The sequence below is a fragment of the Scyliorhinus canicula genome, chromosome 4, assembly GCF_902713615.1.
Source record: "Scyliorhinus canicula chromosome 4, sScyCan1.1, whole genome shotgun sequence".
Taxonomy (NCBI): Eukaryota; Metazoa; Chordata; class Chondrichthyes; order Carcharhiniformes; family Scyliorhinidae; genus Scyliorhinus; species Scyliorhinus canicula.
This window is the reverse complement of record NC_052149.1, coordinates 95,826,663-95,845,539: the sequence shown is the minus strand read 5'-3', so window position 1 is coordinate 95,845,539 and position 18,877 is coordinate 95,826,663. Positions and strand designations below refer to the sequence as shown.

The 18,877-nt window shown below is 40.9% G+C and overlaps 1 protein-coding gene across 3 annotated transcripts in view; it reads right to left on the bottom strand.

Moving 5' to 3' along the window:
• Positions 1-18,877, bottom strand: part of dennd1b (DENN/MADD domain containing 1B) — a 393,500-nt gene that overhangs the window by 133,748 nt on the left and 240,875 nt on the right. For all 3 annotated transcript variants that reach the window (XM_038794858.1, XM_038794860.1, XM_038794861.1), the window contains 2 exons: positions 18,467-18,577; positions 4,029-4,129 (listed from right to left, as the gene is read on the bottom strand). In XM_038794858.1, the coding sequence (XP_038650786.1) occupies positions 4,029-4,129; positions 18,467-18,577 (212 nt within the window). The remainder of the gene's footprint in view (positions 1-4,028; positions 4,130-18,466; positions 18,578-18,877) is intronic.

Genomic DNA, 18,877 nt, shown 5'->3' with positions numbered 1-18,877 from the left:
GGAATGTGCCATGGTCATTAATGACTGTTTCACCAAGTTGACTGTGAAAGACCACACAACAGTTATCACTACCAAGGGTATGTTGCTATAGTTGTAACCGGGGCACAGAGTGGCGCAGTGGAAGCGTGCTGGACCCATAACTCAGAGGTCAATTGCTCAGAACCATCCTCTGCTATCCAATCAAACCTCAATTTTCCTTTGGGCAGCACGGTGGCACAGTGGTTAGCACTGCTACCTCACAGTGCTGAAGACCCGGGTTCAATCCGGGCCCCGGGACACTGTCCGTGTGAAGTTTGCACATTCTCCCCATGTATGCGTGGGTCTCAACCGCACAACCCAAACATGTGCAGGTAGGTGGATGGCCACACTAAATTGCCCCTTAATTGGAAAGAAAACAATTGGGTACTCTAAATTTATAAAGAAAAAAAGCAATAGTTGTAACCGGTGCTATGATTACTCATTTGTGCTTAAGAGCTCCTTTCAAACTGGACACTTTTACCCAATTGTCCATGCATGGTGCTGTTAAAAGCCACACCACTTCTTATCCTTGAGGAAATGGCAAATGCAAACAGACTCTGCTCATCATAATGGCAACCTCAGAAGCTCAAAAATGCAGCACTGGATAGAGGACTCCTTCACTGCATCACTGATATCACTGCCACAATTTGAAGTTTGGGCATCAATATTACAATGGGCTCGTCCTCAGATTCCTTGACAGATAGCTGGTTGCAGTGGCACAGCCAGCTGCTAAAACACACTCACAGAACAGAAAGGGAGCAGAGAAACTGAAGGCTAAGAATTGCATATTCAATGAGACAGCTTGAGCTATCCTTGTGACGTTGAATGGTCATGTACTATCTTCAACAGTGGGAACATTGAGAATCCATAACCGGTGCAGGAGCAAGACAGCCAAATCCAGGTTTGCTGTACCAGCATTGATGTAACAGGGTAACAGGCAAAATAGATTTTAGCGCAAGACTTCTGTAACTTCTGTATCAAAAGGCTGCATGATCATTTACATTTTCACTCCACAAGTCAACACCAGAGGTGGAGACGAAAGCGGTGCCCTTTTGCACTGTAAGATTTCTGAGGTTCTATAGTTCTAAGTGGTTATTGCAGGTTTCTCAACCTGAACTTGCAGAAGTATTATTAGTGGTACACAGTGAATGAGGACACTTCACAAGTCATTGAAACTGGCTTGGGGCAGGCTACAGAAGTTATAAAAGAGACAACTCAAAGCAAAGATTATTTCCCCAAATTAGCACTAACTGAACACCACCCCCAGCAGCTAGTTCCAAGGCTCTGTCAAACATCAACCTGGGTGTCTGCAACAGTTGCCAGAAGAGGTCAACCTTTTGACAACTGATCTACTGGAAGTGCCAAATGGACTAACCCAAGGGCATTGTGGGTGTACCTGCAAGGATTGCAATGCTTCAAGAAGGCAAGTCATCACCACCTTGTCAAGGTGCAATTAGGGATGGGCATTAAATGCTGGCATAGCCATAGATGTCCATATCCCATTAAATAATTTATAAAACCTGGTCAATTGTGAACTAAACAATGTGGTACGGGCGAGTGCAAGGGGCAACAATTCATCAAGGGATCGGTTGGGGGGGAAGAAAGTTGAAAAGGTAATCAGATACTATGAATTTCTGCCCATGGCTGGTAGAATAATTCCCCATTCTTACTTTCAGAAGGCTTCCAAAAGTTTATTTCTGCGCAGGCGCCTAAAGTAAAATAAGGGGCACAAATCGGAGTATGTCTACCACAAGAAATTGGCCACTTTCTGAAATGGCAGGACCAAGTTCTATTCAATCTCAATCTTCTCTTTCCAAATTACCCATTACAGGAGGAATAATGATAAATAAAGATGAACCCTGCCTTCTCTTCTTCAATGTTCCTTGAATCTTTCCCCTGTCCTCTCCACCTTAACAATATGCAAGAAACTCATGGGTTCCTTCTGCATTAAGACAAGATCATTGTTTTAGCTGCTTTCCCCCTGCCCCACCAAACAAAATTTGAACTGAACTTTTGCCCTGAACTTTGCGCACATCTCCCCATGCCTTTGCTGAGCTCACAAGTTCACTCCTTGCTCCTTGAACCCATTTCCACTCAGTTGCTGACCTTCCCAGTGCACAAGCTAGCTGACATTGTAAGTGGTCCCATCTCACCTGCAACTCCCTGTTTGAAGCCTTTTTTTCTGGTTCTTTCCAGCAAGTTCAGTTTGTCAAACACACTCTTTTGTTTGTGGCCTTAGCTCCTGCTCACCACATGCTGCTTATTTCAATTCCCTTTTGGCCTCGTCCACTCCTAATGTTTTGACCATGTCCGGTGCTACCAACAACAAACGCTACTTTGCAATCTCTTCAGACACTATGAATTCCTGCCCATGACTGGTAGAATAATTCCCCATTCGTGCTTTCGGAAGGTTTCCAAAAGTTTACTTTTCTCGCAGGTGTCTAAAATAAAATAAGGGGCACAATAACTTCAACAACTTTCGCTCCACATTCTAAAATTTCCTCCCTAAGCTTTTCCACCCTTGCTTCTCTAAATCCTTCCTATAAATCCACTTTTTTTTGCCAAGTCATTGGACACCTACTCTAATCTTTTGACATGATAGCCATTTCTCTCTCCCCCCCCCCCCCCCCCCCCCCCCCCCCCCCAGACCCCCTTGCACTTATCTGGGATATTGTCCTATTTAAAGGACATATTTAAATAGCATGGGAGAAAAACGTACACAACCTCCTGTTTACAATGAATGATGGATGGACCCAATGTATATAATCATGTATAGAAACAATGTCATTCCTCATTCCTTTTTGTCATTTATGTTAACATGCGGGCCAATGTCGGGTTTGGTAGGAGGATGGGATCGTTGTTATTGATATGGGGATTGACATTACATTTGTTACTGATTATTGATTATTGTTGGGTGTAAATCTGGGAGAAAATGTGAAAAAGGAGGAGAATAAAAAATGTTAGAAAAAAGAAATAATGTCATTTGTGACATGAGGTATGTGAAGGTGTCGACAAAAAAGAGGATGGCTACAACTTACCGGCAATAGTACCATCATTTTTTCCCCAAAATTATTTAATTGTTCAGGTAGCTGGAGAGATGAAAATTGTTAACAATCAAGAGGGATATTCTATTTATTTTGCTGCCACAGTGTTGACAATTTTTTAGAACATCGCATCAACATCAATGGTGAGTTGGGTGATAACGACCAAGACACAGCCAGCACTAGTCTCAAACAGGTGCACATGTCCGATTTACATATTTAATACCCATTTTAGGCGTGGATCAATTTCTCAGGTTTTACCACAGTAATGGATGCTATATTTCCGACTCATAACAAACATTGCTTCCGACCGAACTTTACTGCTGAACGTATGGGTCTTTTCTTTTGTTCTGGTACCATACTGTTTTCACTTTTACAGGTGTGAAGTGCCATAAAGCAATGATCGATGCCAACAATGTACAGAAAATAAAGTTATGTGCAACAATCTCCAGTTTTGCAAAAGTGAAAAGAGGTTTTCACAGGGCAGCATGGCCTTTCAAAACAAACCCTTTAGCTGGTGCTCCAACACAGTTCTTTCAAAAAATTAACAGGTTGACTGGCTTTGTGGACATTCACCTCAAAACAAGCCAGTCAACTATTAAAAAATAATCCCATATCAATCAGCTGGAAACATCTCACATCCATATTTTGCAGTGCCAACAAAAATGAGAAATGGATGGTAATAAATTAACAGATTTTACATCAGCCTTTCAAGATTGCTGTAGAAATTCACTTTTAGGAATAGCACGCAAAGGTTCAAATCCTTCTCCTCATTAAAGAGCTGGAAAAGAAAACTGGCACATCTTGGAAACTTGCACTGCAGCCATTCATAACGATTATATTGTGGATGTGGTACCGCTGTTGCCTCGTTAATATCACATTAATGTACCAACTCCATGCGTTATCCTGACTTTTAAAAGCTGCAATGGTAACTGTAGTAGGGATCTCCAAGTAGCTTAGTAGCCTTACCAGCAATAGTCCAGCAGGTGGGGAGGGAGCACTGGGATGTAAATATGCTGCCAATACATTGGATAAAGCATGGCAGCAGACGCATGAACACAAGCCGTTAACTGGAAAACAAAAAGAATAATATTGAAACAAATTCCAAACTCAATTGATTAAATCACAACATAGTGCAAAACAATCGACTGTAAACCCTTAGGTTAAAAAATGTTTCACGATAAAAACAGCATAACAGTGAAAAGGTCACGTCTGCACCATAATTTGCTCATCCCAGGATTAAAATAACATGATTAAATATGGAAAAGAACAGGGTCTGAAGGCTCCTGAGGGATATCATTAGGGCAAATTGCCAAGAATGAAACATGAGCCAGCCAGGAGAGTCTCGAGGCTGAAAACACACTGAGGGATTGAAATGTTCGACAGTTGGAGCTATGGTGATGTGTGAACTGCAGCTTTAGGTATCAAGAGAATTTGTTCACTGACACATGGAATGCCACTATTGACCAGCAACTGCTCGAGCTAAACAGCTGTACAGTTGAAAACATAAATATATTATAGCTTTTCATCTGCAGCCAATGCTCCTGAACTGACTTATTTGCTATTGTGTTGCAAGAAGAACTCTACACAAAAACAATGCATCCTGCACTTAAGCAAACAGATATAAAACACTGCAAAAGACACCCCGATTCTATGGGTCTAAAGAGGCTGGCAACCTTCCATCTACGAAAGACGATGGACAGGCAGCAAGCAAATCCATTTCAGTTGGGTGTCTTCATATGGTGCATCTTTGCTCATGGCTGAAGAGGCCAATCCTCGACAGACAGGTTCTGCCATAAGCACCAAACATGAAGCTACCGAGTCTTGTTGTGGATTTATCTTTTGGTGTTGCAAAGCCACTGTAGCCACTGGTCATCATGGTGGTGCATGCCAGTCCGCAGGTGGTGAGGCCATTTTTCTCTGCCATTAGCTAGTGATTCCCGGTGCAATAATCAATATCTAGGACTGTAACAGCAAGCTTGCAAGCATCATTAAAGTGAAGCTTTGGGCATTCTACAGGGGGTTATCTGGCTCTGGATACTTCACTATAAAGAAAGTCTTTGATAACGCAAACATCTTTCAGTCTGTGGACGTGCCTGAGCCACAAGAACCACCTGTTTGATGAGTGCTAGCAAACTTGGGAGCTCTGCCTTAGAGAGGACTGCCACATTTGTGATTTGGTTCTGCCAGGATACATCCATAATGCACCACATGAAATGGAAATTGCTGAGCTTCTTTTTTCTGATAGCTATAAGTTGACAATGTTTCACAGACATTCACAACATGCTGAGAACACAGGCTTTAGAAAGCTATCAGTTTGGTCTTAAGGTGCAGGGTCTCATGAATCAGACAGATAGCTGCTTTCCCTATGCATGCACCAGGTTCAGCATCAAGGAACAAATTACCTGCCACCATGGACCTGAGGAATCACTTTATATTCAATGCAATCCGGGGCGGAGATGCAACACCTTGTCCCATGACCATCAATTCCTTGATGCTATGGTCAGGGAAAGCAAGTTGCAGGCATGGGACAGACAGTCTGTGAATCATTGTAGCTGAATTTGCATTTGGGTATCGAACACAGCATCAATGTAGGGAAGGTCTTCAATCAGGACACAATGTGATTTTGTCTTTTCTTTCAGTCTTGATAGATTGTAAAGCATTGTTAAACATACCACATTGTGATATTTTTAAGATTGTTAGGCATTGTAGGCCAACTCAAAACGCATTCTTCTCATTAACAAACAACCCATTGTTTCTGCTGCCAATAATATTAGTCTTACATTTGAGGCTTCCTTATTTGAAGTCAGTTTTCAGTCCAGAAGCATGAGCCACCTTATTCATTTTCCTAACTAGCATGTCCAAAACATTTGCCCTTCCCCACAAACAAGATATAATTCATTAACTTAAAACAAAACTGTCTCCATTTGAGTGCGCAGAATCTAACAGAGTGATTACCTTTTCACCTCAAACTGTTTGATAGAAAGCTTTGGGTCTACAATGGATTCAAGGTTTACAAATGTAAAATTGCAGTTTAGGAGAGGAAATAATTCAGCAAATCAACATACATAGAAACCCACAGCACAGCCAACTAATGCTGGTGCCATTCCAATGAGCAATGGTTTTGATGGGGTCTAATATCTTATAGGGCTCACATACAACATAGCACTTGGGTGTAAATTGCATTATTGCCTCCAGATACACAAGCATCCGAGCAGAAAGTGTGTTCTTTACTTTGAAAGAGCTACATCAATGAGCAAGTCCACGCGACATTATATCCATCACCATCTTGTCGGTTTTAATGTTGGACTATCTATCTCGTTACACATCAGCTACACTGGGCTCACATTGTCCAGCATCCAGCATTTTCCTCTCGTCAGCTGTTGCACTAAGTTTCATTCAAAGTCACTGAATCATCACTCCCGCAATGAATCCTCAGCCTATATTTTAAGATTTAAACATCTTGGAATGCTACAATGACACTAGTCTCCTCAAGAACATCATAAACCTCTTGCAACAGTTCAAAGCGGTGAGGCAAAATTTATTCTTGCAAAGGTCTCCAGATTAAGTTGCAGCCAGCACAGTGTCATATGTAGTGATAAACCCACTGTCTGATCAATGTTTAAGCTCCTAATTAAACGCATGTTGAAAGGATTCAAGGTGTCCAAATTTATCATTTTCCTCAGACAATGTTCTACGGTTCATCTTTGCAAAGCACAAAAAAAAACACATCAGGGGAGATCAAAACGGCAATAATTTCTTGTTTCTACTGCAGCTCTGAATTCAATTTTGGACTTAAGTGTGACAGACCCGGAAATTTATTTTCATAATCCGAGACATAACAGATCTGTAAAGTAAATTTATATAAATAAAGCATAATTTGAATAATTCCAAGACTACTGAATGGAGCAGATTTGACACCATGTGGAGTTAGAACACTTTTTAAAGAAAAATAGAAAAAAAATGTCACAACACAGCTGATTCCTCCTGTACTTTGGCAACGTATGTCATGTTACCTAGCAACACTCTTAACGAAGATCAATTAAACAAATGTAAATCATTTTCTTAGGACTATTATATAAACATAACCCTACACTCCATAAAAAATCCCATATAGGGTTCTGTTGCTAATAAATGTATTTTTAAAACAGAAATACAAGCTATTCATTATTCATAATGAAATAAACATTATGGAGATTTCTTTTATTCTTGGGAATTATAACACAATTTTACGATGGTACACAAAGCTATTTACCACTATACTGAAAATGCCTTTGAGATTGAGTCAAAGGTTCTAGAGCTGCAAAGACATTAGCCAAGCAGTTCTAGTGCTCAGGAGGGAGTTGATCGTTCAACACAGAGGTAAGTACCTCCATAAACAATCATAAAATTGTGATAAATAATAATAAAAAAGCACTCTAAGCTCAGAGGTTGAAGTTGCGCAAGGACTGAAATCTGCATTGAACAACCGAGGCTGTCAGTTGCTGTTAAATTGGAACAAGGTCTGAATAATGTGTGTTACAGTCATCTCCCAAAACACTCTTAAGGGTCTCCTGACATGATAATTCATCAGGAGCACCAATACAATTTGTAAGTCATCACGTGAAATATCCAAGTCTGATAGAGCACAAACTTCGATTGTTTCTTCCAATTTGGAAGAAATGTCGAATGAGCAGTAATGATGTTAAAATATAGCTTTAAGGAGTTCAAAAGATATTTATGCCATGGCGATTGCTCTGTGACTTGAAGCTGCAGTTACCAGTTACAGCCAGATAGTGCCTTATTTGTACAAATACAATCCTCTTGCCTGGCACAGAATTGCGTAATAATGCTGAGATGGTACATGCCTCCAAACATTCAAGAAATTCTTTGAGAAGATGTCTGAACTTCTGAGACATTTCACTTACCCCTTGATGAGCATGAACGGTGCTCAAAATAGTCTGACACTAGAGTTAGGCGAGATGAACTCCACCAGGTAATTTCACATCATGTGCTTTTGAGATCATGTTTGGGGAGCAATTTCTGAGTTAAACTGCAATTTTAGTGTTGCTGCTAACCTTTGCAGATTTAAGGACTGCTTAAGCTTATTACTTGCCATTTCTAAATGTATTACAAAATCTGATGTTAGGCTTTGTCTGTGAAAACCCTATTTTAAAATGATAACTTTAACAGCATGCCTGTAGGTGTAGCTGTGATGAAGTTTTTCAATCTTTTATTGCAGCCAACAGCTACAACAGAGTACACTGAGAGTTAATTCGAGGAATGTCTATTAACATGCAATAGCAGCCTCTATTCTATGCATGTTATTTTGGAAGAACCGATGATTTTGACACCTCCCTGAAGTAGCCAGCAGCCATGTTGTAACAGAGAAGTCAATTGAAAGAAAATAAGCGTGAAGTTTTCTGTCTCATAATGGATCTTGCATGCCACACTCAAGAAATCTCATCCTACTGCCACACTATTCAACATCTCAATTCTCCTCAAAAGCTGCTATTCTATCCAGGCCTTACCTCCTTTGTCTTGCATGCTTCTTCCATCACATGCTCCTCAGCCCTTACTTCAGAATGCAGGTTACAAAGTTACATCCTCCTTTGGCATGACAAAAGCCTACAAATGGCACCTTGGCTGACTTCCAATTAAGAAATGGTGTGTTAATTCAGTAGACAATAATGATGCTGATAGAATAATTTGATCAAGCATCAGTTTCTACTTTTTAAATAATATTTCATTGTTATCCTCGAACAAGTTAAACTTAATATTTTATTGCACAACATTACAAAGCACAAACACTGATCATTTTATGATTCTCATTCTACAGAACTGTCCCACAGGTTATGGAAATGACTGACAGCAATATGTACAACTTGAAGCTAAAAGTTTCAGTAAGCATTTTACTGCACACTCGAGCTTAGTTTCACAGCTTTTCAGGCAATCTTTTAGAACTTCCTTAAAGCGGCAGTCAAGTTTTGTTCAATATTATATTTTGTTCCAACCACTTCGTGGAAACTCAATGAACCCCAGAATTAAAAGTTTTTGTTCATTGTGAGATCAGTCAGATAGCAATATCTTTCTGTTCTACGGTCAAAGTCACTTAGTAAGGTCTTTAACTTCCTTCAGTGAGCTTGTGGGCATTGCATTAATTCCACTCAGAAACAGAGAAGAAAATAGGAGTAGGAGGAGGCCATTTAGCCCTATCAGTCTGCTCCACCATTCATTCTGATCATGGCTGATCTTCCAACTCAATAGCCTAATCTCGCTTTCCCCCACATCCTTTGATCCCCTTCACCCCAATATCTAACTGCTTCTTGAAACCATACAATGTTTTGTACCCAACTACTTCTTGTGGCAACGAATTCCATAGCCTCACCACTCTCTGGGTGAAGAAATTTCTCCTCATCTCTGTCCTAAATGGTCTACCCTGTATCATCAGACTATGATCCCTGGTTCTGGACACACCCACCATTGGGAACGTCCTTCCTGCATCTACCCTGTTCAGTCCTTATGCGACAAACATTGTACCATAACTGTCTGAAAATTACATGTAGTGGAAAATAGACCTCTCTTCTGTTACCTGTTGATTGACTTCTGCTACTGCCAGCTTATCTTAATTCTATGCCAACAAAGGTCCAGGGAATTAAAATTGTCACTGTGAATTCCCAGCAGGAAAGTAATTCATTCATACTGCTCAAATTTATTTGACTATTCTATCTCAATGCTAATTAACATTGGTGCGGCACGGTAGTACAGTGGTTAGCACAGTTGCTTTACAGCTCCAAGGTCCAAGGTTCGATTCCCAGCTTGGGTCACTGTCTGTGCGGAGTCTGCATGTTCTCCCCGTGTCTGCATGGGTTTCCTCCAGGCGCTCCGGTTTCCTCCCACAGTCCAAAGATGTGTGGGCTAGGTGGATTGGCCATGCTAAATTGCCCTTAGTGTCCTAATAAGTAAGGTTAAGGGGGGGGGGAGAGACAAATCACCTGCAGCTATCATGGCTTGGGAAATAAGTTGCTACACTGTTGCTGGGTAACTTGGAATTTCCTGCCTAACCCCATAGTGGGAGCACCACCACACAAACTAGAAAGGCTCCAAGTACCAGTGTGGGATGAGTTTCTCAGGGCAACTAGGGATGGGCAATAAATATGACCTTTCTAGAATTTGCTTGCATTTCAAGAACAAATATCCATGCCGTTATAAATCACGAGTGATTTCCTAACAAGACCAAAGGCACATTTGTACATTTATTGCCCATGAGAAGTGCGAAGACTAAACTTATCAACTGTAAATGGAGAGCCAGGGTCCAAGCTGACTTCAGAACACATAGGGCAAGACTTGCTCCAGGGGCTTCCTCCGTTTTGGTCTAGAACTAGGGTCTGCTATCTATGGCTCCCTAGCCACATGTGCTCATTAATAGCTCATGTTCGGCTCCTGACATTGACTGATCAAACCCATTTTGATAGTAATGAAGTGGTGTGTTTCTTTTCTTTTAAAACTTTTAACATTGTACTTGTGAGAAAGTATCATTCAATTAACTACTTTTATGTAAAAAAAACTTCGAAATGTCGTTGAAAGACAAATCCGGAGACGTATCTCAGTATTACTGGCAGCTGAGTAACAGGATTATGGCTCTGGAAGTTATTATCTTTTGAATACATCTTTAAAAATAGCTTTTTTTGTTATTAAATTTGCAGATCCATTGTTTAAATAATGCCCAGGATTTAGGCTGCATGTGGACCATATCTAGCATTGGTGCAAAGTAAAACTTTGTACATCTATTCACTCTGAGCGGATTTACACCACCAGTAAAACTTTGCACTGACACTATAGTCGTGGTGTAAATCCGCTCAGAGTGAATAGATTTACACAACCACAACATTATTCCTGTCATTTATGCAACAATGAGATACAGAAGTGTTGATCTTGCATTTCGCAATCAATCACAAGGAAGCAAGTGTCTGCTTCAGATTTTGATTGAAATGCATAATGATGAAATCTGTCCTTCTTTGGGAAATATTGTTGACATGGTTTTAAGTATTTATTGCCCCAAATGAATACAGGATAACTTGCTGAGTTAGCAGGAACTGTATTTTATTTTTCTAAGTGTCAAAGACATGTAACCAAAGCACCACAGGGTGAGCAAGTTTCCAATCGAACAAGAAAAGAAAATTCCTATTTTAATGCTGTAAAATGAAGCTACTTTCATTACCTGCGATCATGTCATTTATGAATTTTGGTATGAAGTGCAGCACTCTATCAATAGATCAGATGATACACACCCTTCTTTGTAGAGGGGGTGATCCAGCACAATGAAGTGGACATCGTTAGGTTATTTCTTTCACTCACTATTTCTGATATGTTGAAAGATTACAATGAACTCAGATATTCCAAAGTGCAATTGGCATTTAGCATTTATGCAATTGCAAGTCTGAATTGTTTAAAAAAAAACCTTTGCACTTGCAGCCGAATATGCTAATTAAGTTTAACAGAAGTAGTGCATGCGCTGCCTGAAATCGGTCTTTGTTTCGTGTAATGATATAATAGGTGTGGTTTAGTTGCAATAATTCTCATTAGGTCCAACTAGAAATCATTAGAATACAATGTGCACAGTTAGTTCCTGACCCAATGAAACTCCATGCAGTAGCCTGACATAACCAACCAGTTTCAGAGGCCACATGGACACAGTAAACAAGCTGCTATCTTGTCCCCAAGGAAACAAGCTTTCAGCAGCCAGTGCTATGAAGTAATGGCTCAGAAAACTCATGCAACTGACTCCAATTATTTCAACAAGGCCTCAAGGCCAAGAAAACGGTCATGATTTATTTATAAACAAGGTAGAGGGTTTGAGAAGCCATCGAAAAAGTGGCAAAGAGAGATTGATTTACAAGGTGAGGTGCTTTTAACTGAATTTGTTTTGCCAGCTCCTCTGTTCAGCGAAGATGATGCCCCCGTATATAATGCTGGACTTACTAACCACACACATATTGACAGCAGGTCCATGTACAAACAACCTGCTTGGGTGCCACTGTAGGTTGCAAATGATATACTCTGGTTAGCATACGTCTGACAGGATGATGAGAAGCCTCTTGTCAGCTGCAGGCCAGCCAAAGTCTCCCAGATAAAATGCACGGCCCCAGCTGACTAGTTAAAGAAAGCCTGGTGTGGTACAATTATACAGGCATATGACAAGCCTACACGGCTGAGTGAATTGAAAACTGATGACATGGCTTTAAACTGTGATACTCCTTACCTATTGTCACAAAACACCAATAAGTCTGCTTCTGCACTGTTGTAAAATCATGATATATTCCTTGGCCTGGAATATCTACGAGCAGGGCTTGATGTTCACAATGCCTTTCACATGATGCTTATCCTCAGGTAAAAACCTGAATTCTGCGCAGTGAAATTCAGCATTCCTGCTCTTATAGCAGTTAACTATAATGTTACCACTGCAGAAACTGTAGTTTGTGAGAATTCCAACTCCTTAGAAATAAAGAAAATTGGGGGATGTTTGTGACCGTGTTTGAGGAGTTGTTCGTCGCAGGGGGGTGGGGGGTGGGTGAAAAAGGAGAAAATTCGGTGCAAACTGTATAGTTGATTATTGGGAAGTATGTTTCCCGGAGTATTTATTTGCTGTAACCTACTTTGATACAAGTTTGAATAAAATGTGTTTTAAAAAAAAAGAAATAAAGAAAACATGATTCCCATCAAAGATTCTTTTTCTTAAAAAAATTACAACTCTACAATTCTTGCACTGGCACAACGTAATTGAGAAAGTGTCTGGAGAATAGACCCAAACAATACCAACAAATCTGACCAGGCTGGAATTTTAAAATAACATTTACACCTCATGTGATTTCCAGCATCGCTGCTCTCAGATAATGGCGGTTACAGCGGTATGGAGGCACTTGTGTGGCTAGCACTGGGAATTGCAGAAAATTGAAATTCAGGTTCCAGTCACAGTACATTAGAATGCAGATTCTAACACAACCAGCAGGATGCAGCTTGAACCAAATATGTGAGTAAGAATGAGAAGGGTCTCCCTGCGCAATTGACTGTCAAGTTAAGGTTGTCGGCTGAACTGCGAGCCTCCTCATCCTAAAGCTACAACGTGTCAGACAAACCATGAAGGTAATAGGATGTATAACATTTTCCGGTATACTGCAACTCCTTTTTAAAATAGTTTTCACTCTCCCTGCCAATGTGCTTGAATCTATATTACATTTTCAATGAACTTGGCTTTCTATTCGATCAAAAACTTTGTTAAATCTGCTATGATTCAAGATTTGGATGAAGCAACTGTTCATTTGGTCAATTTTATCTAAAATATTAAATATATTTACCTGTACAAAAATGTAACAAGAATCTTCATGTATGGAATACTTAGTTTGGCCAGTTTATGCTTTATTTTCTGCTTTACCACTATTATTTAACACCATTTTCATATTTCCCTGGCATGTATGCTCATCATACTAAACCTGCGTACGTATTTCCCTCTCAGAAATGCTGAAGTCCTTCAAGTTACATTTCCCAGTGTTCTTCCTCCACTTGCTACGTCAGGTAACATGGAATTAGGGGCAGGCCAGACAATCCTCCCAGGCCCATTCCATAATTAAATTTAGCTATGGTTGATCTGCACCTCAAATTTAATTTACCTTGTCCATGGCTCTTGAACTAATAAAATCTATCCTGGTCTTAAAAATACTAATTGGCATAGCTTTTGGGGAAGCAAGTTCCAGATTTTAATTACCGTATGAGTGAAAAAATGCTGACAGATTTCACTTCAAAATGAAATCCTATTTTAAGATTAGGGCCTCCTCCAATCTGGATTTTCCCCACTGGAGAATATAGTTTCTCTAAATCTACTTGAATAAACTTCTTAATAACATTAAAACACCTCAATTACACCAACCTTCTAAACTCAAGAGAATAGGAAACAAATTTATTCACACTGACCTTTTAATTTAAGCCTTTACATTTATGATCCTGGCCAATCTGGAGGCAAGTTTAATTTTAAAATTTGTAGAACTTTTTTTTGACACCCTGTAAGCTTTATTTTCTATCAATGTGACTTAATTTTAGATGCAGTCACCAATCTGTGTTCCAGACATCTCTCTTTCTTCTCTCTGGGTCTGGCCATCTGTTTTATTGTAGATTCACAGCCCACTGAAGTGGACACTGTGTTGTGGCTTCCTATCGACCTTCTTCGCCCCATTGAAGGTGCTCACCATGGCCCGCGTGGGCCTCAGAAGATTAGCCACCCTGTCCACCCCTTGTTAGAGGTTGCATGCTTGCAAGCTGGTAGCTCTGGTCTTGCTTCTTCATTGGTTTCCCAACGCCACGTGGGTTGGGAAGGAGGGCAAAGGTGTTTCCGGTTGTTAGGTCAGGCGTCAAATAAGGGAGCAGAAGCACCATTCCTTCACATTTCTTGCCACTGCCATCCTGCATCCCAATGAAGTCAATCACCCCATAAATGACCTTAGTTAGTAAGCTCATTCTCCACACTTGTCAGTGAGGACCACTCTTGGATGTTCTACTCAAATCAGGCCTCTGGCCTGCACTATCCACCTGAAATTCCAGCCCACAGCAGCCCATGGCTTCCTATCAAACTATTAACATACAACCTACAACAGAAAATGTTTCGACAGTTCTTAATGGCTCTCTTCACCACCACCAGAAAGGACGAAAAGGAAGCCTGAGAAGTGGAAATGGAGAGAGAAGTGCAGGAGTAGCAAGACAAAAAGCACGTAAATGAGATGCAAGGAGAGAGAATGTATGCTCTGACTTACCATGACCAATGCTACAGAAGATCCACTTAAATCAAAATGTATCTACTATTCGAAGGGGTCTTCGCAACCTTTTACCGGGGATTCTATACCTCCAAGCCCTAAGGGGGGGCTCAAAGATGAAGCAGTTCCGGGAGGAGCTGGGCATACCATTTGTGAGGAGGAAAGGTGACAGGGACGGGAAGCATTGCTAGGACTGGAAGAGATCATGCAATGTATTCATTATATGCAGTCAAGGAAGGGACCAGCACTGGACGGATTCCCGGTGGACTTTGAAAATAATTTTGCAGCAGCACTGGCTACGCACCTTCAGGAGATGTTCAATGACTCGCTGTCGAGGGGGATCCTGCCACCCACGCTGGCATAGGCCTTGATCTCACTGATCCCAAAAAAAGACAAAGACCCAACAGAGTACGGATTATACAGACCCATCTCACTCCTGAACATGGACGCCAAAGTCCAGGCGTAAGCTCTGGTGAGGCAACTGGATAGCCGCTTACCAGAAGTAATCGTGGAAGATCAGACCAGATTTGTGAAGGGTAGGCAGCTGACCATCTCCCTGGACACTGAGAAAGTTTTCGATCAGGTAGAATGGACGTACCGCATAGAGGTACTTGAACGGTTTGGGTTTGGGCCAATGTTCATCGCGTGGGTAAAACTACTGTACAGTGCTCCCATGGCGAGCGTTCGGATGAACACCACCAGCTCTGAATATTTCTCGCCACACAGATAGACGCAACAGGGATCTCCACTGTCCCTACTGCTGTTCACACTGGCAATCAAGCCACTGCACTTAGATCAGCGAAGGGGTGGATAGATGCTATCTGCAAAGTGTGGAGAAAGGACGAAGGGCTGACAATAATGGATCTGTACGTGGACATTAAAATTGCAACTCTGGGGTATTAGTGGAGAAGCTTCAGCTCACGAAAGCGAACAAACTCTGTTACTTGCAGCTACGGGACTTCATATGCAAGGAGACCAAATACCTGGACCCACTCTGAATGGTGGTGATTAAACCTGAAAGTCACCACAGCTCAGGTAAGGGGCAAGGTTGAGAAGGCAAGGCCTTCATGAATAACTTTAGCCGCTACGAGAATTGAACCCTCACTGCTGGCCTTGTTCTGCGTCGCAATCCAGCTCTCTAGCCCACTGAGCTAAACCGGCCCCAAAATCTCCCGAGTTATAAACATGTATTGGCTGCCTTTTCTCATGGTAGAATTGAAAGCTACAAACCTGTTTGCGACAGTACACAAATGTCCAAACACAGGGGTAGAAGGCTGAAAACCTGTGAACCCAGCACTGCTCATCTCAACTCACACAAACCAATCTTTTTTTTCATAAAAAGACCAAGTAAAGAATCTACGGGACTATAAATTTGAAAATTCTCTAAGATAGATTTGACCAATATGTCTCCCTCCCACAAAGGAAACTTGAGCACAGACCTTGAAGTACTCAGGCTCTTATCACCCATTACCTTCTGATACCAACTGCAGCTAGACGATAACTGCAGGGTGACATCACACTGCACTCTGCATGAAAAGTCATAAACATTTCACACAAAGACAACCTTCAAGATAACTGGTGTTACTCCTCCCTGTGGAGAATAATGGATGGTACATTTCGGGGAGGGGAGGTGCTGATTAGAGAATCCTGTTAGAGAATGCTCGAGAAAAAGGTTTTCAGGTAAAGCGCGTATGACCAAATGGCTAGAAATTTGAAACAGAAGCAGAAAATGCTGACAGCGCTCAAGTTGGTTCGGCAACGTTGGCAGAGAAAGAAAAGACCAGCCAATGCTTTGGAAGTGCAAACTCGTTTCAAGACCCTTTGCCTTTCTGAAAACGTGAAACATCAATTGGTCTGCACTCTCCATCGCAGCTGCCTCACCTTTAATAGTTTACTAACATTCTCTGGCTTTGTTTGGATTGGCAAGTATCTTAGGTTCTGATGCACATCTTCCCAACATACTTGCAAGGATCATTCATTTGTTTCTCTTGGTCATAGCAACAGCTTTTAGCTTCCACTGAAGGCAGTGCAGGAAAAGGTTAGCTTAATTTCACCCAGCAGTGCCACAAGGACACAAATCAAGAGGCATTCACATTCCGCTTACAAAATAAGAAACTTGATTACCATCAGTGGAGACAGTAAACCATACCAGAATTATTGAAACGACAGCGGAGTCGGAAAACAATTCCCAACCAAGGAGGGATAAATACACATGACCAGATCAGCTACAGAACAAAGTTGGGGACAGGGGTGTATAATAATAGGAAAGAAACAATGCCTGTTAACAAACTATTACTGAGGATTCAGCCAGGTGCAATATTTGCTTTAATATATTTCACCTTTCACCAGATATTACAAAGACCCCTACACTGGTGAGAAATGACTTCTTTTGTCAAGGGAGGCTCTTGAAAAAATAACGAGGGAGGTAATTACCTTCCTTTCAGTGGCAAGAATTGTTGCTTGCAGGAAGGCTAGTCGATAGAAAGACTGGAGTGCACTTTAAATGCTTCAAAAGATTCCATTTTCGAGGAACAGCCAACTTTTATGGGCATGGGAAGGAGACAGGGATGGATGTCACTGACGGTTGGAATTCAGACACTGAGACTCATGGGAGCCGCATTATCGGTCACAAAAGGGGTTTTGGAGCATCTGTGACTCGCCATGAATGAATGTTAAAAACTGGAGGATTACAAACAGGCCCATGAAGGTGGGGAGAATTCAACGCCCTTGCGGTGTAAAACAAAATCCCTGCTTATGGCCAAAGTGGCCCATTTGCATTGAAGCAAATCAGTTCCAATACTCAAAGCAACATTTTTTGGGATTCAATTGGTGCTAGGTTTCTTTTGGTTATTATTAAAAACTACTGTCCACACCCTCAATCAGATTATATTGGGACATTAGAAATCACAACCGTTCGCTAGGTTAGTCTGAAGCTTCACAGATCGAAGACAGCTGCACTTTGTCTTCCAGACTACATAAAAACTTACGTTTAATGAAGCATTGGAGAAATCTAGAAATGAGTCCTTTACTATATGCTTAAAGGTCTATTCATTATGGTTGCCAAGTAAATAACTGGCTTTGAATTACCCAGATACTTGGTTCCATGCTGAGTGCAAAGCCTTTAAACATGATCGAAATAGCCCCATTTCAATTACAAAGCATTGGCAGCCTTTTCCAAAAACAGTAATATTGCATCTTCTCAATCTGCTACGCAGGAGCAGGAATCAATTTACTTATTACAACTTGAAGTAACCATTATCAGGATCATTTTCTTTCTCTCAAGTAGTCTGGGCAGTGCAAGCTCCAAGTGAGTAAAGAACACAAAGGCCCTCAAGAATCAACTACATTAGCTACAAGACAGTTAAATGAGCTCTGAAGAGTCAAGAGCCTCTCAGCTCCTGATAACCAGAAATAATTAATTTATCTGAATATAGCCAAGACGACCTTGTGGAGCTTGAACTTTTGTACGTACAAAAGTCAAGTCAAAGCCATCTTTCATACCAAGCTCTGACATTGTCTAGCAAGAACGGAAAGGGGTAAATCTTTTATGTGTATATCACGTTGAGAGAAAATGCTGTCTGATGAAAAAAAAAGCCTCCCTTTCCATTAGGTGGCACAAGTACTCACAGTGCTAAGTTTACTGGAGGTAATGATAATACGTCGTTCGTGCAGCATACTGGCATAAAGTTGCAACATATTGTTGACATCCACAGCAACAAAATATTCAGTCATATTTCTCTGCAATGCATAAATGGAAAATTAATTGCAAGTTAGGTGGCAATAAAAGACAGTTCTTCATTTGAACATTTTCGTGTTTTGAGTCATAATATCTGGAATTCTGTTTTTATATAACCAAGGGTGTTTAGATATAATACTATTCTATATTTATAAAAACATCCAATTACATCCGTCGAAATTTATCTTTTTCTTATCAATGGCTCCAAAATGCTAGTTCTCAATCAATATGAAGTTGTTCACTCAACCTCCACATTGGTCTCAATGAGGAAGCATTGGAAGTTTAAATCATTCCACTCTGAG